The 22,726-nt window shown below is 47.3% G+C and overlaps 1 protein-coding gene and 1 pseudogene across 6 annotated transcripts; both read left to right on the forward strand.

The window, feature by feature from the left end:
- Positions 1-2: 2 nt before the first annotated feature.
- Positions 3-21,975, forward strand: DNTTIP1 (deoxynucleotidyltransferase terminal interacting protein 1). 6 transcript variants are annotated; one of them, XM_070801776.1, is made up of 14 exons: positions 3-183; positions 760-830; positions 1,882-1,978; positions 8,208-8,306; positions 9,985-10,053; positions 10,316-10,372; positions 10,627-10,683; positions 11,698-11,774; positions 12,021-12,066; positions 15,026-15,084; positions 15,185-15,245; positions 19,365-19,436; positions 21,462-21,517; positions 21,614-21,975. In XM_070801776.1, exons 1-14 carry the CDS (start codon positions 79-81, stop codon positions 21,750-21,752), a joined length of 1,065 nt encoding a protein of 354 aa, XP_070657877.1. In that variant the 5' UTR covers positions 3-78; the 3' UTR covers positions 21,753-21,975. The 6 variants fall into 6 exon arrangements, with proteins under 6 accessions (XP_070657877.1, XP_070657878.1, XP_070657881.1 ...); XM_070801777.1 differs by lacking the exon at positions 10,316-10,372; XM_070801778.1 differs by lacking the exon at positions 11,698-11,774 and having other exon boundaries at positions 4-183; positions 10,627-10,685; positions 12,018-12,066.
- On the forward strand, positions 18,628-18,733 carry LOC139186679 (U5 spliceosomal RNA; annotated as a pseudogene).
- Positions 21,976-22,726: the final 751 nt, after the last annotated feature.

The following is a 22,726-nucleotide window of genomic DNA, read 5'->3' on the forward strand; positions in this document are numbered from 1 at the left end:
GCGCGCTCCAATGACGTCACGGGGCCACTTTCCGGCCGGTGGCAGAGTCGGACTGAAGTTGTGGGGGCCCGTGGCGCCATGGGGGCCACTGGCGACGTTGAGCAGCCGCGGGGACCCGGCGGGGCAGAGCGGGGTGGCCCCGAGCTGGGAGACGCGGGCGCAGCGGGGCAGCTGGTTCTCACGGTGAGGGCGCCCCCGGGGAGGCCCCGGCCGGGCCTGGGCTCGGGCCCGGCAGGGCCTCGGGCTCCTGGGACCCTGGCCCGCGGGGGAGAGAACGCGGCGGCTGATCTACCGAGGGGGTTGGCATTGTCGCAGTCCGACGACCTGGCTTCAAATTCTGGTGCCGCCCTCCTAAAGCTAGGTGACGTGGGCCGGCCCTGTCAAGCCCCTGAGCCCCAGTTTTATCTTCAGGAAGATGGAGATGCTTAGCTCTTGCCTCATAAAGTTGTCGGGGGGAGGGATAATAAATGCGGGTAAAGCTCCCAGCACATCATCTGGCAGAGTAGACCCTCGGTAAACACTGGTCTCCTTCCTCCACCCTTTTCTGAAAAGTAGGGTTGGGACTTTGGAGGCAGGAAACTTTCCCTCGGTTCCTCTTCCCCGGCCGGGCCTTCCCCCGCACCGCCCTACCCCCAAGGTGGCAGAGACGGTGAAAGCACCCGAGAAGCAGGAATGTCTGAGGTGTAACTTAATACCCACGCTCCACCTCCACGCCAGTGTTACGGACCTCGGTGACATCTGCTCCCTTGGTCCCCACAGAACCCTTGGAACATAATGATCAAGCACCGGCAGGTGCAGCGGAGGGGCCGCCGCTCACAGATGACCACAAGGTAAGGTTAGCCCCGGATGGCATGTCTCTTCCAGGCACTGGCGTGGAGGGCAGCTTTGCGGTCCCCACTGCACAGGGCTAAGAAAGAGTTCATCAGCCAGTAGAAAGAGGAGATTCAGATTCTGTAACTCTCTGTGTGATCTTGAGCAAGTCATTTCCCCCCTGAACTCAAAACGAGGGGGAGGGGTGTTGATTAGGGTTAGGGTGTAACCTAGGGACAATGCCCAAGGTCCCTAACATTCAATGGCTCTTGTGTTTAAAGCTGCCAAAGAGGCAGAATAGCATGGAGGTTATGAGAAACATGGGCCTCATAGTCTCCATCTCAGGGAAGGGAGGGAGCACAAGACGGGTCTTTGGGATGCTGGTTGTATATGTTTCCTGACCTGTATATGTTTCCTGACCTGTGTGTGTGTGTGTGTGTGTATGCTAATTCGCTTCAATGGTGTCCAGGTCTTTGCAACCCTATGGACTGTAGCCCACAATGGGATTCTCAACCGAAAATACTGGAGTGGGTAGCCATGCCCTCCTCCAGAGGGATCTTCAGACCCAGGGATTGAACCCTCATCTCCTGCATCTCAGGCGCATTCTTTACATCTAGTACTATCTGGGAAGTCTTGACCTGAGTAGTGATTAAATGGATGTTCACTAAAACTTACAGTGTATTAAGTATATCTACTAAAACACTTTAAAAATAATGTCCATTTCATAGCGTTATGAGTATGAAATGAAGTCCCACGTCTATGTGGTTTGCACAGAACTTGGACACATAGCTAGTTTTCAGTAAAAGTCATCTGATTGTTTGGGGGTGGTTTGTTTTTTTCTTTTTCTAGCCACACTACATGGCATGCAGTATCTTAGTTCCCTGACCAGGGATCAAATCTGTGCTTCCTATAGTGAAAGCATAGAGTTTTAACCACTGGACTGCCAGGGAAGTCCCAAAGCCATCTGTTATTGTTGTTGAAGGATCTTATGTCAGTAATTGGCAGATTGGGAAAGGAAATGTTTGGAACATGCCTTCTGACTGTGGCTTATTCCCCTCCCTCCCTCTGCAGTTTCACAGATCCTGCCATCTCCATGGACCTCCTCCGAGCTGTCCTGCAGCCCAGCATCAACGAGGAGATCCAGACAGTCTTCAACAAGTACATGAAGGTGAGAAGGATGCAGAGACAAAAAAAAAAAATAGGAGTTAAGACTCATGGGTGATCCTTCCTTGCATCACAGTCTTCCTAGCTCTTTCTAGTACCTACACATACCTAAAGTTTTCCAATTTGGAATCCCCACTCCAAGAATGTTTTTTCTCTTTGGGGGTAATTTGAATACCTCTTATTGTTACCAAAGCAAGTTTGGGTCTCCTCACCCATGTGTGTGCTAAGTCACTTCAGTCATATCCAACTCTTCGTGACCCCGTGGACTGTAGCCCGCCAGGCTCCTCTGTCCATGGGATTCTCCAGGCAAGAATACTGGAGTGGGTTGCCACATCCTTCTCCAGGGGATCTTCCTAACCCAGGAATCAAACCTGCGTCTCTTAAGTCTCCTGCATTGGCAAGTGGGTTCTTTACCTCTAGCGCCGCCTAGGAAGCCCAAGCAAGTTTGGGTCTGCTCACCAACACGCAGTAAAACCAATCTACTGACAGCAGGTAGTGGTGAAGGAAAGTGCAACATTTACTGCTGGGCAGCGCCAAGCACGGAGGCTGGGGGCTAGTTTGTTTCTGTTATAGTTACTTAGTCACTAAGTCATGCCGACTCTGCAGCCCCATGGACTGTAGCCCACCAGGCTCCTCTGTCCATGGGATTTCCCAAGCAAGACTACTGGAGTGGGATGCTATTTCCTTCGCCATGGGATCTTCAGACCCTCATCTCCTGCATTGGCAGGTGGGTTCTTTACCACTGAGCCACCAGGGAAGCCCTCCGGGGACTAGACTAGTGCTTGAAACACCCAGACTCCCCAATAAGTTTCAGCAAAGCATTTTTAAAGACAAAGTGAGGGAGGGGCGTCCCAGGGTATGTGATCAGCTTGTGCACAATTCTCTGATTGGTTGATGGTGAGGTGGCCATGTGGTATCACAGGGAGTAACATTATTAACACTTAGGCTCTGCTCATGTTCATCAGGTAGTTCATTTCTTCCACTTCATGGTGGTTTTAACATCTATTAGACAACTCAGGAAATGTGCATCAGATGCTGTTATTGAGGAGTTTTAAAGCAGAGGATATGGGAGAGGAGTCTGCTCCCTGTCCTCCAAGGCCCCACAGGGTCAGCTCCATTAGTTGTGCCAAGCTGTGGTGAGGATGAAATGACTTGAGTGTAATGTGCTCAGCCTGTGCTTGGAATGCAAGTGTTTTTAGTACTTGTTTAATAGATAACCATTGTTACTGTTTAAAATTCATTTTAATATCTATTAATAATCTGCACGGCTCTACCTGAATTTGCCACAGATGCTTCAGTCCCAGCATATTAAGGACTGGACTCGTTTGTTTTTCTTCCTAAATCTTCTCTTGTATTTATTCTTTCATTCGAGAAGTATTTACTAAGCCCTTGGCAATGCACTCCAGTACTCTTGCCTGGAAAATCCCATGGACAGAGGAGCCTGGTAGGCTACAGTCCATGGGGTCACAAGGAGTCGGACACAACTGAGCGACTTCACTTATTCACTTACCGTAATTCAGGCACTGTTCTAGGCACTTAAGGATGTAACAGGGAACAAAATGGGCAGCGTCCTTGCCCTCTTTAAATAAATGTGTCCTTTGTCGGGGAATGCCAGAGAGAAGGAGAAGACAGTGACCTGTAGGGAACAGAGGTGCTCTTTCATAGATTGTGTCTAGACAGGACATTTGAGCAGAGACCCAAAAGAGTGAGGAAGGAACAAGTCATGCATTTACCTGGAGGGAAAGCAATCCAGGCAAAGGGAACAAGGGCAGAGGCCCTGAGCCAGGAGCATACTTGGCACGTTCAAAGCACCAGAGTGGCCAGTGTGGTGGGAGCCAACCAAACCAGGAAAGAAGTAGGAGAGGTGACCAGACCGCTAACAGACTCAGCTCAGGCAGAACTTCGAAGCCGGAGTGAGAACTGTGAATGAAAAGTATTACCTGCCACATCAGAAAACAAAGGATGCTGCAGCCATCAAGCCATCTCTTTACAGCCCCCCTGCCTGGAGCCCCAAGGGAACTCGGGGTAGAAACAGGATGCCCGCCATCTAGTGGTCAACTGCTGCAACCACCCCCAACAGTGCACCCCGAGGGGACTCGGGACTGAGAAAGCACAGGATTCTGGCCCCAGGAAGCTGAGGCACACGTCAAAAGAATGGTTTCAGTGAGCCCAGACTCTTGCATCTTTCCGTACATAGGAAAGCACTAAATTCCTTAACTGGACATAGCTGGTTTTCTTTATTTAACGGTAATCTTTTGATGTTCCGACTACCTGCTCTTTGTTGCAAAAATTCCTGTGTCGATATCCTGGCTCCCCACCTTGCCCTCTTGGAGCCGTCTCTCAAAGCTGTCTTAGATGCTGTGTCCTGGACCTAAATCCTCAGTTTTGTCCGCCAAATAAAACATAACTCTCAACTTTTAGGTTGTGCTTTTTTTCCCCCAGTTGACAGAACTTTGGGTTTTATTACAAGTAAAACAGAGGCTCTTGGAGAGTTTTGAGCAGAGTTCATGAGGAACATTTTTTAAAGAGTCTCTCTGACAGTCATAGAGAGAGTAGACTTCAGGAGGAGCAGTTAGGAGGCTTGAGATGATAGTGGCTTGGGTATTAGCAGTAAGGGTGCCAGGAAAAAGTCAGATTCTATATGTCTCAAAGGTAGCAAACAGGATTTGCCAGTAATTCAGAAGTGCCGGGTAAAAGAAAAAGAGAAGTAAATAACTCCCAAGTTACTTGCCAGAGGCAACTGTAAAGGTAGAATCACCTCTGACTTGGTATGAAGAAGATGGAAACAAGCAGAGGCATCGGGAGCTCAGGGACAATTTAAATGAGATCATCATCCACTTAAAAACCAGAGTCCAGTGGGCTCTGCCCTCCTGCATCTTCCAATTCAGTCCTGGGGTCCCGCACATTCCACCCCACACTCTGACCAGCCTGCCCTTCTTCTTTGCCTCTGCCTTGGTTCAGGCCTTCATTATTTCTCCCACTGTAATCCTTAACTGCCTCTGTTCTTTCCGTTTTTCAGCCCACCCTCCATAAATCCGGTGATTTCTAAAATGTAAATCCTTTAAAATCCCTCCACGACTTTTCCATTTTTTTCTGGGTGAAATCCAAATTCCTTTACGTGGCATATATGGCCCTCTGAGATCAGACCGCAGCCACCCCTTGCTGTATACCTAGTCATTCCTGCCCCTAACTTCTGCACTTCCCAGGATGCCCCAAGTATTCTTATACCTCTGCACCTTTGCATATGCAGAAATAAAGGGGTTAAGCCACTAGGAAAAGACTAGACCAGGATTATCTGTCTCCAAAGCACTTTCCTTGTTGCTTGTCCAGATAGTGGATACCATGATTCAGGAACTTTCTCTCCTGGACACATGCTGAATAAACACAGTTTGTGGCTTCACGTTGTCTGTGAAGATACCTCCTTGCCACGCTTGTTTTTAGAACAAGGTACAAATGACTTGATTACATCACAGCTTCGGATAAGTCCAGGCTGTTGATCAGCCTCATCAGGTCACTTTGTTTAATAGTATTCCCAAATCTCAGCTACCCATTTTCTTAAGAATGTTTAGAATAATAACTTCTAGAAATGGCTGATCTTATCCAAGAAATGTTTAATTTTATCGATTTATTCTTGTTACTACTAAATGCACACCCCTTTAAAAATATTCTAATAATATAGCTTAGAAAATGGAGTGATAGATGGATTAAATGGGATGGGTAGATGGCTATGTGATAGCAAATACAGCAGAAGGTTAATTGTAAACCTAGAACCTATTATACAGAGTGAAGTGAGTCAGAAAGAGAAAGATAAATTCTGTATTCTAACGCATATATACAGAATCTAGAAAAATGGTATTATTTACAGGGCAACAGTGGAGAAATAGACATAGAAAATAAACATGGACATGAGGAGAGGGGAGGAGAGAGTGAGATGCAAAGAAAGGGTAACACGGAAATTTACATTACCATATGTAAAATAGATAGCCAACGGGAATTTGCTGTCAGGCTCAGGAAACTCAAACGGGCTCTGTATCAGCCTAGAGGGGTGGGACGGGGAGGGTATATATATATATATACCTATGGCTGATTCATGTTGAGGTTTGACAGAAAACGGCAGAATTTTGTAAAGCAATTATCCTTCAATAAAAAATAAATTAATTTTTTTTAAAAAGCTTAATTGTAGACTAGGTAATAGGTATTAGTATCAATTGAATAAAAGTAAAAACCAAAAATCACTAAAACTCACCTTACAGAATCCCAGACTGTTAATAATGATCATGTAGTCTCCTGTATTTATTTGTGTGTATGTGTGCGCACGCACATGCATGTTTAAAAAATACATAGGATCATTTTACACAGTTCTGCAACAATATATTTTGGTCATGTTTCTAGGTAAGTACATAATAGCTCACGCTGACTGTTTTGTAATAGTTGCAGAGTAGTCTAGTGTGTGAATGTACTGCAGTTTAGTTAGCTAGTCCGTAGAACACTTGGATTATTTACATTTTTCTCTATTACAAACAGTTCTACATTGAACACTTTGAATGTATATCTTTGTTCACCTGTGAGAGTATTTCTAAAGGATAAAGTTATAAAGATGAAATCGGTGGATAAAGGAGGAAACATTTTTCCCTCAAGAAAACTTCTCTCCAGAAATTTTGTGCCATTTTGCATTTCCACCAATGGTGCTTGAGAATTCCGCATTTATTCTCATATCCGGAGGTGGCTTACGCTTAGCCTACATATGCCTTGTACTGCCCGCCTCACAGGGTGCTTGTAAAGTATCCATGTTATTTCATTTAGCATTCACTTAGTCATTAGTCGACATTGAACACCAGTATTAATCTCCAGTTTTTAGTTTTTGTTTTGAAGTCAAACTCACCTGATCACTTCACTTAATTTTGCCTGCAGAATTTCCCCCTAAACTCTTTTTTTTTTTTCCTCCTAAACTCTTGAGCTCTCTAATCCAGTGCTTTCACTCTCTCCTCCTTGGTTTGGTGTACACAACAAAGGCATATATGTCAGTGATTGCACTTCCGCATGGTTGTCTCCCTCGGGGGGTTCATGGGTTTTAGGGTTCAGAAGTTTTCTACTTACCGGAGAGAACCTATCTTCTCTCCTAGAGACACGGACTGTCTTTGATGTATCCCAGTGTCTCGGTTTGGACCTCGCGTCACCTTGTCCCTTGGTGTTTTCAGGCTCCAGCTCTCCCTCGTACCTGGTGGAGGAACCTTTCTGCCTTTCCTTTCCCCAGCCAGCTGGGGCTGCTGATAGCCGGGCGCCTGGCCAAGTCTTACCCCTCCCAACCTACAGATGTTTCTCTCAGATTGGGTGAAGTCAGGATTCAAGTAGGCTTTTCTCCCACTGGGTCTTTTCTGGCCTCCCTGACCTGTTCATCTCAGGCACTGGCCTTTTTTTTTTTTTCCTTCTATGGAAGTAAAACATGTACATTATAGAAATTGAGAAGAGGTATAGTTAAAAAAAAAAAAAAGAGAAAACAATCATGATATCGCCACTTTAATATAGTGTATTCTCACAGTTCTTTTGTCTATGCTTGCTTTTTGCTATTTTAGTCTCATGCTATCCCAAACTGTTTAATAACTTCCTTTTTTCACTTTACTATATATCATGAATACCTTTTTGTGTCAAAAATACATTCTCCTGTACCTTCCTTACTGTGATTTTGATACTTGTCTACTTCTTCATGGTATAGATAGTCCATAATTTACTTCAGTTGTACTTGGACATTTAGGTTATCCTTTGATTTTGTACTGTCTACACATTACTGCTGTGAAGACCCTTCTTTGAGTACCTCCATGATGGTTCTCCTCTGTAAGAGTGGATAAAGAGGGGAAGTAGAGCCAGGGACCTGAATCTAAGTCTGGCTGATCTCACGGCATGGTCATGATTGCCTTTCCCTTCTTCATGCTTACGTGTGTGCTTAGTCGCTCAGTTAGGTCTGACTCTTTGCAACTCCATGGACACCAAGCTCCTCTGTCCATGGAATTTTCCAGGCAAGAATACTTGAATGGGTTGCCATTTCCTACTCCAGGGGATCTTCCTCGAACCTGTGTCTTGTGTGTCTCCTGCATTGGCAGGCAGATTCTTTACCACTGAGCCACCTGGGAAGCCCCTTCTCTTCTTTATAAGGGTAGATTTTATGTACAATTCCCTTCCCGTTGATGCAAATCAGCAGGACTTCTGGCTCTGTCTTCTATTGTACTTCTCCCTAGTTCTTCCAGAAGGCAGCACTGAATGTACGAGACAATGTCGGGGAAGAAGTGGATGCTGAGCAGCTGATCCAGGAGGCCTGTCGGAGCTGCCTGGAGCAGGTGAGATCAAAGAGGAAGAGAGATGTAGGCACAGGGGTTAGCCCTCTGGGCTCGGCAAAGACATACGGTCTCATCATGAGTGGTATTTGGAAGGAAACCCAGTGAGCTACTTACTTAGGGCTTGGAGCTTTGAAGACAGAGGGAAGGGAGGTAGCTACTAGATGCCAAGTACTATGGTAGACACTTTCACCTGCATGAGTTCGTTTCCATCTCAGAAGAAACCTGTACAGAAGGCACATTTCAATTCCTAGTTTACAGATGAAGAAATTGTGGCTTAGAACAAGCAGGAGGTAGAACAGCTAAGATCTGGCTCGCCTCTGTAAGCGCGTGGTTACTTGATCACGTAGTCACAGCCCCTTTTGGTGTCACGAGAACTACCACCCTTTCTGCCTCCTTGCCTCCCAAGGTGTGGTCAGGAGGCATGACGTCAGGTCTAGAAATGGCTGTGTGCTCAAGATAGTCGTGAACCTGTTTGCATGTGTCAGCTGCTGTTATTAATAGGAATTGTCAACATCACCCAGATTCTGTGCTTGACTGTGAGCCATTAGCTGTCAGAGATGGAATTTGCTTCATGACGACAGCCGCAAGGGCAGACTGGAGTTCAGTCCTCTTATGTTGTTGGTGTTCAGTCGCCAAATCGTGTCCGACTCTTGGTGACCCCACGGACTGCAGTACGCCAGGCTTCCCCGTCCCTCACTATCATGAGTTGAGAGAGTAATGTCTTCTGGGAGGTTGGCTGGCAAGCTGCTCAGGCACAGCCTCAGAAAAGAGCAAGACCAGGGCCTCGAACCTGAGATACGCATCTCATCTGTCTGAGGACCTGTTTTCCCAAAGCACAGAGTGCCTCTTTTTCATCTCGAATTTCCCTCGGCGTGCAGTCTACTTGCGGTGGGTTACAACTTAACCCTCATAGAGCTGAGCGGCGCTCTTTGTTTTGTTTTGTTCACAAATCCCGTCTCGTCTCTGGCTCCCTGTCCTTCCAGGTGCCTTTACCTGGTCCTGTGGCTTTGAAGCCAGTGTAGCTGTTGATGATTCTAAACGTACAGCTCAGCCCTGAGCTGCTTCCCCATTTGCCTTCCTCCCCTCTATCCTCAGAGCAGCCAGCCCCAGGTTTTTGAAGATGAGTCGGATTGTGTCTGATCATGGTCCCAAGTCCCCTTTCTATGTGTTTGTTTCTTTGCTCGCCATCCAGATCACCCATAGAATGAGGCTCACAAGAGGAAAGCCCTTGCTTGTGCTATTAATTGCTGTGTCTCCGGCACTGACATACTAGGCACTCAATATTTATTAAAAACAAAACAAAACAAAACAGCAGCTTACTGAGGAACGTGTTTAATATCAGTGCATATACTTAGAAAAAAAATGTTTAGCATATGTTTACATGGAAAAAGTCAAGAAGAGTCTTACATTGAAATGTTAATAGTATTCTGTGGGAACTGAGGTTTCAGATTTTTTTTTTTTAATTTTTGCTTATTTACATTTTTGTAATTTTCCAGTAATGATCCTTCATTATTCAGGGTTTTCAAAAAAGGTGTTTATTTGTATAACTATTTCAGGGTCCCTTTGTACTGACCATGAAAAAGTTTTAACAGAGTTTGAAGTTGTATCTAGTGGAGGTAGATAGGTTTACCCACCAAAAGAGTGACTGATAACACTTTTTTTTGTCTTTTCCCTTCAGGCTAAACTACTGTTTTCAGATGGAGAAAAAGTAATACCCAGACTGACACATGAGCTTCCAGGGATAAAGGTCAGAGTCCCTGTGTGCCAGTGTTTTGCAGGGAGGACCAATCAGACTGGGAGGCTGGAGAGCTCTGTAGCCCCAAGGAGGCTGCACGGACCCCTGTTTGTGGGACCAGGTCTGAATAGCATCGTGCCAAGAGGGCTGCTGAGTCCTGGCTCAGGGGGGTGCCAGAGGGTGTGTTCCAGGGCTTTTGTCTTCTGCGGCCCCGGGGACCTGCAGCTCCCGGGCAGTGGCCTCCATCTGACTCCCTTCCCTTCCCCACCCCCAGCGTGGCCGGCAGGCAGAAGAGGAGTGTGCCCTCCGAGGAAGCCCCATTCCCAAAAAGGTGAACCGTCTCCTCATTTTCTGCCTGGGTAAAGGCCCTGCAGCTCCAGAAGAGGGTGGGCTTCCTCAGCGCCCCTTGGGGCCTTTCTAGCGTGAGAGGCAGGAGTCCTAGGCACAGTCACCCTTCCCGCTCACCCCCGAGCGTCATCTGGCCTCCCAGGGAAGCCGCCTCCTTCAGGTGACCCTGGTCCTGCCCGTAGGCTGGGGGCTCCCACAGGGCCAGGCCTCTCACGGCTGTTCTGTTCTCTGTGGCAGCGGAAGGGACGGCCTCCGGGACACATCCTGGCAAACGACCGGGCCGCCACGGGCATGGTGTGAGTAGAGGCCAGCAGAGCCACGGGGAGGAACGCGCGGGGGTGGGCCTGGGGGAGGGGGGGCCGGAGTCGACCCGGCCGCTGCGGGCATGGTATGAGTAGAGGCCAGCAGAGCCGCAGGGAGGAGCGCGCGGGGGTGGGCCTGGAGGAGGGGAGGCCGGAGTCCACCACCTGGCAGCCTGGCAGACTCAGACTCATCTGTGCAAGAACCCAGGAAGGAGAGTTCTCTAGTCTGAGGGCTGAGGGAAGAAGGCAGCGAGGAGGGTGTCGTATCTTGCTTTTACCCCAGAACAGTTCAGCCCAGCTTCATTAAACACCAAAGTTTTTCTTTAAACACCAGAATTTTGTTTTATTTGTATGTACCAAATGCTTGTGGGGCTTCCCCAGTGGCTCAGCTGTAAAGAATCCACCTGCAGTGCAGGAGGCGCAGGAGATGTGGGTTTGATCCCTGGGTCAAGAAGATCCCCTGGAGGAGGGCATGGCAACACACTCCAGTACTCTTACCTGGAGAATTCCATGGAGAGAGGAGCCTGGCGTGGGCTACACAGAGTCAGGCACGACTGAAGTGACTTAGCACACACACACGAATGCTTGTAATGTGCCATCACTGGTCTGAACACCTAATATATACGTTTCCTTTTAATTCTTCCAACCACCCTCTGACAAAGGTATAATTAATTCTGCAAATAAGGAAACAGACTCACAATTACTTGCCCAAAGTCAGACGGCTAATAAAAGGCAAAACTATACCACATTGCCTCCAGGATGGTCATTTTCAAAGACTGTTGAAGGAACAGAATCTTTTTCAAACAGCTTTACGTGGAAGCCTAATACCAATATGTAAAAAAGATAAAGCCTCCCTGGTCAGGGAACTGAGATCCTGCAAGCTGCATGGCGTGGCCAAGGTTTGGGGGTAGGGTAAGGAGGAGCCGCACTGATCTGGTTAAGAGAGATGGAGATAGTTTGAAACCACCAGCTTAAGAGATGGATTAGTGTAATCCTTATACCTTAGACTTGTCTCCTGCCTGAAGCAAGTTCATTCCTCACTTACACAAGACTGGGAGTTGCTACTGTTACCTCTTCAGACAGGTGAGAAACTGCAGCCCAGAGAGGTTCCCGGACTTGCCCACACGGCTAGATGGTGTCAGAGCGAGTCCTCGAGTGGACTAGGACCCGTTCTTTTTCCCTTTGCACCCCCTCTAACGGGGACCAGGCAGCAGTCTCCCTAGGGCTGGAGTGAGAGTGTATGAGGAGCTCCCACCGGTAGCAGCAAACTTTCTTGCAGTCCTAGGCCCTATCTCGGAGAATTCACCTTTCCTCTTTCCCTCCAAGCAGATGGAAACCAAAATCCTGTGAACCAATTCGCCGGGAGGGCCCCAAGGTATGATGCTGTGAGCATGGCAGTGACTGCTGTCCCAGGGAGACCCCAGTCCAAGCTCTGGGCTCCCCCTTGAGGGAAAGGGGGTGGGGCTGGGTGAAGGATGTGTGCGCCAGAGCCATTTTACCCGCCCGCCTACCTCCCCACTCTGGCTTCCAGGAGGATCCCAAGTAAGGATCGAAATTAGGGGCAAAACAAAGAGAGGGCTTGGTCTTTGCTGCAGCCTTCTCCCTGCAAAAGCTCGGCGTCACCAAGACTTACCCAGCACTTAGTATGTCACAGGCACTGCCCTACATCTTTGGTATGGATTGCCTCATTTAATCTTTATCACAACCTGTTGAGAGAGATTCTGTTACCTTTCTATGGTTCATGAGCTTCCTTTCCTACCTCATGGCAGAAATTATTTTATCTGTTACCCTACACATTTGATACGCTTGAAGATACTAAGGACTACAGAGTTGCCCAAAGTCACATACCGAGTAAGTGGCAGAGCTGTGTAAAGCCAAGGTCCAGGGACACCAGTCTGGGTTCTTAAAGCTTTAGCTTCTGTTGCCTCCAGAACAGTTGTTTGCAGGCTTTTTTTTTTTTTAATTTTAATATTTTTAACACCAAAAACATTTTGTTTTGGGGTCTGCCAATTACCAATGCTGTGATAGTTTCAACTGAACAGTGAAGGAACTCAGCCACACACGTACATGTATGCATTCTCCCCCAACCCCCCTCCCATCCAGGCTGCCACATAGCACTGAGCAGAGTTCCACATGCTGTACAGGTGTTTGTTATCCATTTAAACATAACAGAGTATGCATGCCATTCCCAAAGTCCCTAGCTGTCCCTTCCCTCCCTGCCCCACCCTCTACCCCTCCGCCAGCAACCATGAGTTCGTTTTCTAAGTCTGGGAGTCGCTTTCTGTTTTGTAAGTCATTCCATTTGTATCGTTTCTTTTTAGATTCCACATGTAAGTGGTGTCCCATGATATTTCTCCTTCTCTGCCTGACTGCTCTCAGTGTGACATTCTCTAGTTGCATCCAGTTTGCTGCAGATGACCTTATTTCATTCTTTTTAATGGCTGAATGGTATTCCATTGTGTGCGTGCCACGTCGTCTTTATCCACTCCTCGGCTGATGGAGGTCTAGGTTGTCTCCATGTCTCAGCCATTGTAAACAGTGCTGCAGTGAACACTGAGGTGCATGTATCTTTGGGGAGCAAGTTTTTCTCTGGATATATGCCTAGGAGTGGGATTGCAGGGTCATATGGTAGCTGTTATTAAAGGAGCCTCCATACTGTTCTCCATAGTGGCTATACCAGTTTATATCGCCACCAACAATTCAGGAAGGTTCCTTTCTCTCCACACCCTCTCCAGCATTTGTTGTTTATGGATTTTTTGGTGATGGCCATTATGACTGGTGTAAGAATAGAATCTTTTCTTCAACTAAAATCATACATGCAAGCCCACCGTCCAGTCATAAATGATAGGTGAAAGCTCCACCATCCAAACTGAGGCTGTGTCCAGTGGAAATGGTCCCCCTGTTATTGTACTGGCCCGCTGCCTCCGCCAGTGCCCATGCCTGCCTTCTTCACCTCTGCTTCCTTGGAGCCGGTGATCCCGCAGCCTCCTAGAGCTCTGTCTTCCTCTCCAGACACCCCTGCTCTCTCTCCAGTGAGTCCTTCCTCTGCAGTGGCCTGTATAAGTGGGCATTCCCCAGAATTCTCTCCATTGCCCACTTCTCCACCTCAGGTTTCTCTCTGGATGACCTAAAGCATCCACGCTTGTTAGATCTTGGGGACTAGTACTTGCTGAAGTTGCCTTACCTCTTGGTTTGTACCCCCACCTTTCCCTCTAGTTTAAAACCTGTATATCCTACTGTCTGCTGGAGCTCTTGGCCTGGAATCTCCATAGGATTTCAAACTCAGCGTATCCAGAGTTGAAATCAGAATCTTTCTCCCAGACCCACTTCAACCTTCTCTTCTTGAGGCATCTTTGCCTCTTCCTTCCCTTCCCCTCCCTACATCCAGTCCCGGCTGATTCTGCCTCCCAAATAAATTCCCTAAAGAGGTTCCTATTCCCTCTTCTTCCTTCATCCTACTACTGCGGCCCTCATCTTCCTTTTTTTTTTTTTTGGCCAAACTGGCATGCAGGACCTTAAGTTCCCCAACCAGGGATCAAACCCATCCCCCCTGCAGTGGAAGCGCAGAGTCCTAACCACTGGACCACCAGGGAATTCCCTCCTCATTTTCCAAACTGCTCTGTACAACTGCCTCTAACTGCCCACCCCTCCTATAGTCGAGCCACTTCACGCCCGTTAGCCTAGTTACAGAAGAGCAAGCTATCATGAACGCAGATCCAGCTCTTCCTGCCTAGAGGCCTTCAGTGACTCCATCACCTCCAGGATAAATAAATAAAAAGCCGTCCACATAGTGAACGAGCGCCCCCAGCCCCGCTCTGCTTCCCCCCAGCCCCATCCATTGCCACTCCCAAATGCTCACTCTCTCAGCAGCACACAGCTGCTGTGGTTTCTCCCACGAGCTCCCCAACCGTCACCTGCCTGTTTGCGCTACCCCTCCCGCCTCCCCTCTCACTGTCCAGCTGTGCTCTCTGCCAGCACCACCTTGGGAGTCACCCTTCAAGGAAGCCCTTCTGTTACCCTCCCCTTGACTCCCATCAGGCCTTGCACTCGTCTGTGTCACTGCCCACCGTATAGAGGTATCATTGTCCACATGTGCATCTGTGACCCTGTGGAGAACAGAGACTGTCCCTGATTCATCCCCTTAGCCCCAGTCCCCCCATTCCCCTCGCCACAGTATATAGCACAGTGTGCAGTATTTTAAAAGTATTCAGTTTCTTAAATCAGCTGTTTGTTCAGTAATGGTCAAGGATGATGGTAGGAGAGGGCGGGGGAGAGTTTCTGTCCTGCCCACCAGATAAACCTCCACCTCACCAGCCTCTCTGTCTTTTGCACAGTGGGACCCAGCTCGGCTGAACGAATCTACCACCTTCGTGTTGGGATCTCGAGCCAACAAGTAAGTCTATACGGAATTGGTGCTGAGGGAGGGGGCCCTGAGGGGTCCCCCTGAGCACCACACCTGTTGAGATCCTCACCACTCGTCTGTTGCCTTGCAGGGCCCTGGGGATGGGGGGCACCCGAGGGAGAATCTACATCAAGCACCCACACCTCTTTAAGGTACGTGAGTGCCAGGAGTCGGGCCAACCCTGGCCGTGGAGTAGGCGGCACTGGGAGCTCTCCATGGCCCAGAGGAACCTGGAGTAAACCCTGACCCAGGAGCCAGGGCAGCAGGGTTCTAGTGGCCCCTCTGCCCTTAACCTTTACCTTTTGTAATTGACTCAACACCTCTGTGCCTCATAACATAGCTCCTGTCCTCGTCTATTTGCTGCGTGTCAAACATGGTTTTAAGTGCTACACTTATGTTACCGCTTGGATGTGAGTCAGGATTCTGTCTCCTGCAAATCCTGAGCTCTTAACCACTGCTGTATTCGTTTGTCTGCAAAATAAAGAGATTGCAAGCAGTTCTAACGTTTTCCAAAGAGGGGACTCCTCGTCTGAGGTATGCTTTGGTCTCCACTATTTGAGAAAATAATGGAGCTGGGAGGGCATGAATTCATGCTCTTAAATAAGTTTGTATTTTATCAGTCACAGGAGCATCCAAATACATTAGAAAAAAGGTAACACGCACGTGTTCAGGCTAATGGTTTTTGCACCTACGTGCAAGACTCGGTGCCCCTTGTCAGAACAGCTCCTGGGGTCTCAGAATCATGGGCTCTGGGCGCTACATTCGGTGCAAGTTCAAGTTCTTTAAAGGGCAAACCTACTTCTATCTTACCGGTCTTAGTTTGGGGATTTTCAACCTGTGTTTTGGCCTGCGTGCTACTACTTCATTTTCCTCCCTAGTGTCTTCAGTCCTGCTGTTCCTTTGATGACCTTCCCCCACCACCCCCACCCTTTTCTCTGCCTGACTGTTCTGTAAGATCCACCTCGTCCAAGACCCTCGCTGGCGTCATTGCCAAATGGATATGCTCTTAGACCTACTTCCAGTTCCTTTTGTGCAATGGTTTAGAGTATCATCTCAGTCCTGTTCCATTACTGACTAGCATGTGACCTTGGGCAAGTGGCTCCACATTTCTGAGCCTGTTTTGTCCTCTGTAAAATGAGAAGGATGCAAACCAGCCTTTTATGGTTGGTAGAATTAAGAGAGAATGCAGTAAAATATAGCCTTTTTTGTAGTAACTTTTCCTTTCAATACTTATTTGGCCGCATCAGGTCTTAGTTGTGACTCACGGGCTTCGTTCCCTGACCAGGGATCAAACCCACATCCCCTGCATTAGAAGGCAGATTCTTAACCATTGGACCGCCAGGGAAGTCAGTAGTAATAACTTTAAAAGGAGTATAGTCTATAAAACGTTGAATCATTGTGTTGTACACTTGAAATGAGTATGATATTATGAATCAGCTATACTTCAAAAAAAAAATAAAAAATGGACTTCCTCTATTAAAAAAAAGAGAGAGAGAGATAAAGCACAGTAAAGCCCCCAGACAATGCCAACATAGCAAGGGCTCAGTAAATTGTCATTACCAGCATGCTTTCCCAGTTCTTAGACCTATCGTTGGTAATAAACTCATGGCCAGTAGATACTCTCTTACTTTAATCTTTTCAGAATAATAAGTGGAGGGGAAAAGTTTTTGGTTTTTTACTTTTAATTCTTTACGACTGATGATAAGCATCTTTTCATCCATTTAGAGTTTTTGTGTTTCTTCTATAAACTGCCCGTTATACCTTTTGCCCATTCTTTTGTCCTTCTAAAGGCATTTTGCAAGTTTCCTTTTTGTTTTTAAGTTTTTTAAATTATAGAAATAATATATAAACCCATTCTTGTAAAAAGATTCAAACAATACACTAAAGCTCATAGGGAACAAGGCACCAAACTCCGCTTCACCCTTGACTCTGACTCTTCTCCCTGAAGGTCACCCCAGCACTATGGTAGCAGTTTTCAGTCCCGTGTGTGTGTGTGTCTCCTTGTCCTTCACTGATGTTTTGTTAATGTTATTGGTCTTATACTATATATATTGCTCTAATTTTTTTTTCACCCCAAAATTCATTCAGTCATTCAAATACCTATTGAGTACTGAGCAGTCTCAGACTGCAGAGATACAGCAGTGGGCAAAACAGACACACACAGCTCCTTGCCCTCACAGAGCTTACAGTCTAATGTAAAGCAAGCTGCATAGCCTGGAGCCAAATCCAATCTGTAGCCTGTTTTTGTCCAACGCAGAGTGATGACGTTTTTAAAGGGTAATTTAAAAAGAAAAAATAAAGATTACGTGACCAGCAAAGCCTAAAGTATTTAAGAAAAAGTGTGCTGACCACTATAAATCTAGGGAATAATACCTTAAGAGATTTGTCCATGTTATTAAGTCCCCCTCATTTAACTTTTTTTTTTTTTTAAGATTTATTTTTGACTGTGCTGGGTCTCTGTTGCTGCACAGGCTTTGCTCTGTTTTCGGAGAGCAGGGTCTACTCTCTAGTGCGATGCACCGGCTTCTCATTCCTTGGCTTCTCTTGTTGCAGAGCTCAGGCTCTAGGACACACGGGCTTCAGTAGTTGAGGCTCCCGGGCTTTAGAGCACAAACTCAATAGTTGTGGTGCGTGGGCTTAGTCGCTCCTCGGCATGTGAGGTCTTCCCAGATCAGGGATGGAACCTACATCCCTTGCATTGACAGGTGGACTCTTCACCACAGAGCCACCAGGGAAGCCCTTCTTTTTTTTGTTTTTTAATATTATTTATTTGTTTTTGGCTACACTGGGTCTGTGTCCAACCTTCTCTAGTTGCGGCAAGCAGGGTCTACTCCCGAGTTGTGGTGTGCGGGCTTCTCATCACAGTGGCTTTGCTTGTTTCGGAGCACAGGCTCCAGGCGCTCGGTCTTCAGTAGCTGCTGAATGCGCGCTCAGTTATTATGGCGCACAGGTTTAGTTTCTCCCCAGCATGTCGGATCTTCGCCGACCAGGACTGAACCCATGTCCTCTGCATTGGCAGGCAGATGCTAATCCACTGGACCACCAGGGATGTGCTGACTGTTAATTTTAACAACAATCCTATAAGTGTTAATACTCTCTGTTTTACAAATGAAGAAACTGAGTCTCAAAGAAATCATTGCCTCGATTTACACCACCTAATAAGTAGAAGAAACCGAGATTTATGAACCAAGTTTTTTTTCCTTTCTTTCTTGTTTTTTTAACCTGCCACCCCCTAAAAGCCCACCAGGCCAAATTGGCTACCTGCGCATATGCTCATCTCCAGATTTCCACGCCACACGCGCTCCCTATGGGCTGAGCTCTGAACCCCACAATTAAGTTCTTACTCATGATGCTCTTCTGCCTCCAGGGCATAAAGTGTCCTCACTTTGGTTTTAGAAAATTTGGTCACCTTAATAACCACATATGTTGTAAGCCACCTCCAGTCACTTCTTCACAGAGGAGTACAGCTCTCAAACATAGTCACCAGTCTGACCAGTTGCCAGAGGTGCTATGTTTTAAGGAAGGAAAGGGAGGATACTCTGGTTTCTCTTGAAATCGAATATATCTTTTGCCTTTTACTAAAGATTTCTGTAGAGAGAAACAACTCTGAGTGTTCAACTCAGAGCCCTTGGCAGGGCTAATCTTTGATGTTATGGTGGTGGTTTAGTCGTTAAATCATGTCCAACTCTTGGCAAACCCCCACTGTAGCCTGCCAGGCTCCTCTGTCCATGGGATTTCCCAGGCAAGAATATGGGAGTAGTTTGCCATTTCCTTCTCCAGGGGATCTTCCCCACCCAAGGATTGAACCTGGGTCTCCTGCATTGCAATCAGATTCTTTACCAACTGAGTTACCAGGGCAGCCCCTTGATGTTATAATAAAAGATAAAAAAGTAAAGTAAAGCAAAGTGGGGAGTTCCTTGGTGGTCTAGTGGTTAGGACTCCATTCTTTCACTGCCATGCCCCAGGTTCAGTCCCTGGTTGGGGAACTGAGATCCCACAAGCCTTGAGTCTTGGCCAAAAGAAAAAACAAAAAAAAAATTTTTTTTTAAGGGAAAGGAATTAGAAGTGTATTAAATCTCTGGGAATTGGGCCCCTTTCCCTGGCCTCCTGGACTCAGCCCTGTTTGCTCTGAAGAAGTCAGTGAGCCCTCTCTAGCCACCAGAGGTCTTGTTGGTAAGAAAGCCTCAAAGGCTAAAAGTATGTTCTGAACCAAATGAAAAATTCCCATCACACCAGACTAATGTCTCCCCCTGTGGCTTCATCCCTCACAGTATGCAGCTGACCCCCAGGACAAGCACTGGCTGGCCGAGCAGCACCATATGCGGGCAACAGGGGGAAAGATGGTAAGCACTGTTCACACGTGCCACTGCCAGGGACCCACCAGCCCAGGGACCAGGGCTGTTGGTGACAGCTGCCTCCAAACCTGAGAGACTCCACACCCAACAAATGAGAAAGGAGACTTGTAAGAGTAGAGAGGGCCCATTCCTTCATGCTGAAGACCCGTCTAGCCCCTGCCTTTCCTCTCCTGTGCCCGGGTCTCCCACACACTGCCCCCTCCCCCTCCCATGGCACCCTCTTATGTAGTTCATATTAGCTGTACATAAGAATAGCAAGTACAAGACACACTTAACACTCTTTCCCATCATGCACTGCCTGTCGATAGATTTCACCCCTCCATCACAACTCTGCCATCAGACGCAACTATGGAATCTCTTCTCAGCACTGCCCCAGACTGTACCCCTTGTCAGAAAAAATTAGCACATGCAGTGAAACTTGTTTGCCACACCTGGCAGCCCCTTTCAGAATCACTTCTACTTGAAGAGTTCTCAGCTCAGATCAAGCAACATCCTTAGGAAAATCATCTTCTCATGTATTCTAAAACTGTCATGGTGGGGTGTGTCCATCACACGCACTGTCTCTCATCTGAAGATGCACTTAGCCCCACTGCTGGGACTGCTCCTGTTAGAATTCAGTGGCCTTGCAAGCCCCTGCACCATCCCCTACCTGGCTGCCTTTTATTTCCTAATATTTATGCTATACTCTCTTTCAAAAAATATTTTAGGAAGCTTACTGTGAACACATAACATAAATAAGAAAAGAGAGGAAAAAAGGAAAGGCCGGATCGAAAATTAAGGCAGGAGCAAGACTAGTTATAAAAAAGGATTGTTGTTGTTTTAAGAAAAAAAGGCAGGGGAATTTTAAGTTACCAGACTGGGAGACCAGTGCATGTCTATAGGTTTTCACAGATTCAGTTCCTTTGCCCCTGAGGTGAAGACAGTCAAATGACTCAAGGGACACACAGTTATTTCTGACCCTAAGACTGGAAAGAAACGCCTCCCACAGAAGACTCATGTGATGAACATCATCGCCCACGTGGTAAATTCACAAGAGGGCTCTCCCAAGGCCGATCGTGGCATTGTGCCAAAGCAATTCTGCAGGCCCCGGACCAACACCCCAGCGCCTGGACAACAGTGCAGTTTGTCGTGTTTGCCCTTTTGCCTCAGAGTTCAAAACCAGCTTATCTTAGTTCCAGGGTTCACACATGGCTTCCTTCTGATTTCCTGTTTCCATGTGTATTTTGCTGGCTCTCTGGCCCTTTTGTGATTGAAGGATAATTACAATATTGTGTTAGTTTCTGTCATACATCAACATGGATCACCCATAGGTACATATGTCCCCTCCCTCCTGAGCCTCCCTCCCACCTCCTACCCCATCCTATCCCACTAGGTTGTCACAGAGCCCCAGTTTGAGTTCCGTGAGTCATACAGCAAATTCCCACTGGCTATCTGTTTTACATATGTTAGTGTATATGTTTCCATGCTACTCTCTTCGTTTGTCCCACCGTCTCCTTCTTACTCCGCACGCCCCCATGTCAATAAGTCTGTTCTCTATGTCTGTACCTCCATCACTGCCCAGCAAATAGGATCATTAGTACCATCTTTCTAGATTCCATATATATGGGTAATATACAATGTTTGTTTCTCTCTTTCCAACTTACTTCACTCTGTATAATAGGCTCTAGGCTCCTCCACCTCATTAGCACTGACTCAAGTGTGTTCCTTTTTATTGGCCCTTTAATTTTAAAACACCTCAGGGTCCCTTTTTACAAGAGATGGCAGCTATAGATAAATTAGTCACCATTGCCCACTCTCGCACCCAGAAAGTTTCAACTTAAGTGAAAGAATGCCTCAAGGAACTGTTCCCCAGACAGACAGTCTCTCCCTACTCTCTCCATTGCTAAATTATAAACTGTGACTACCAGCCCCTCCCTTCCAGCCCTTACTTTAAGCAGACATTTAATAAAGTGCTAATCGAGTTGACTGAAATGAACCGTAGGCAATGATGACTCTCCTTTGCTCCTACTCTAGGCCTACCTTCTCATTGAGGAGGACATCCGGGACCTGGCTGCCAGCGATGACTACAGGTAAAACCAGTAGTCTCTGCTCTCCCCTCCCCACTGGGATGAACATGGACCTACATCCTCCCTTGCTCCAACTCTCCTCCTCAATGTCTGTTCCAGAGGATGCCTGGACCTGAAGTTAGAGGAGCTGAAATCCTTTGTCCTGCCCTCCTGGATGGTTGAGAAGATGCGGAAGTACATGGAGACACTTCGGACAGAGAATGAGCATCGTGCTGTCGAAGCACCTCCACAGACCTGAAACCGGGTCCCCTGGTTACACTTGGCAGCCCTCCTCCAAGGCCCTTGTACCCACATGGCTGAGGCCACTGCTGGGACTGCTCCTAGATGGATCTCAGCGGCATTAAGCTATGCCTGGGCTAGTTTGTAGTGACTCACTGCAGAGCACCCCCAGACTGGCATGTGGTTCTATATTTGTAAAGTTATTGGGATAAGAAGCAATTAAACAGTTTGTAATAAACACAGATGGTGAGCCTGCTGTGAGGTCTGCCAGTGGGGCCTGACAAAATATCAAGGGCTCTAGAGGAAGTGGGTGTAGGAAAAAAGGACCAGGCACCCTCACCCCAGGAAGCCCAGTGCCCCCGCGAACATCTGCTTTGTGAGATGAAGCTGGAGACACCGTGTATTTTGCCAATCTTCCCTGTCCCTCTGTTCCTGTTTCCTCTTCCAACTAAAGCGTGGAATACCAGAATGTGATGGCTGGCACCATGGGAGATTGATGACAAATCAGAAAAAAAAATGTAAGGTGGCTTTTATTACCCCCGTTTTATAGGTTAAAACTCTAAATTTTGTGCCCAGGGTAATGCAGCAAACTTGGAGAAGCAGCCAGTGAAGCTGTTTTCCAATCAGGACTCTGGCTCTAACCATCAGCTTCTAGTTTTTTCCCTCACCTGCGTGTTCAGACACCTAAGGCCCCAACCAAAGTGCCTAGGACATTAATAACAGGTGGAGGAGCTGGGGTTTCCGGTTTGAGGGACGAGTGTGGCTTCCCAGGTGGCATACTGGTAAAGAATCCGCCTGCCAATGCAGTAAACAGCAAGAGACACTGGTTTGATCCCTGGATTGGGAAAATCCCCAGGAGTAGGAAATGGAAACATACTCCAGTATTGCTTAGAAAGTTCCATGGACAAAGGAGCCTGGCAGGCTACAGTCCGTGGGGTCGCAGAGTTAGGACTGAGCACACGCACACATCACAAGATTGGAGACTCTCGGTAA

The sequence above is a fragment of the Bos indicus genome, chromosome 13 (assembly GCF_029378745.1).
Source record: "Bos indicus isolate NIAB-ARS_2022 breed Sahiwal x Tharparkar chromosome 13, NIAB-ARS_B.indTharparkar_mat_pri_1.0, whole genome shotgun sequence".
NCBI lineage: Eukaryota > Metazoa > Chordata > Mammalia > Artiodactyla > Bovidae > Bos > Bos indicus.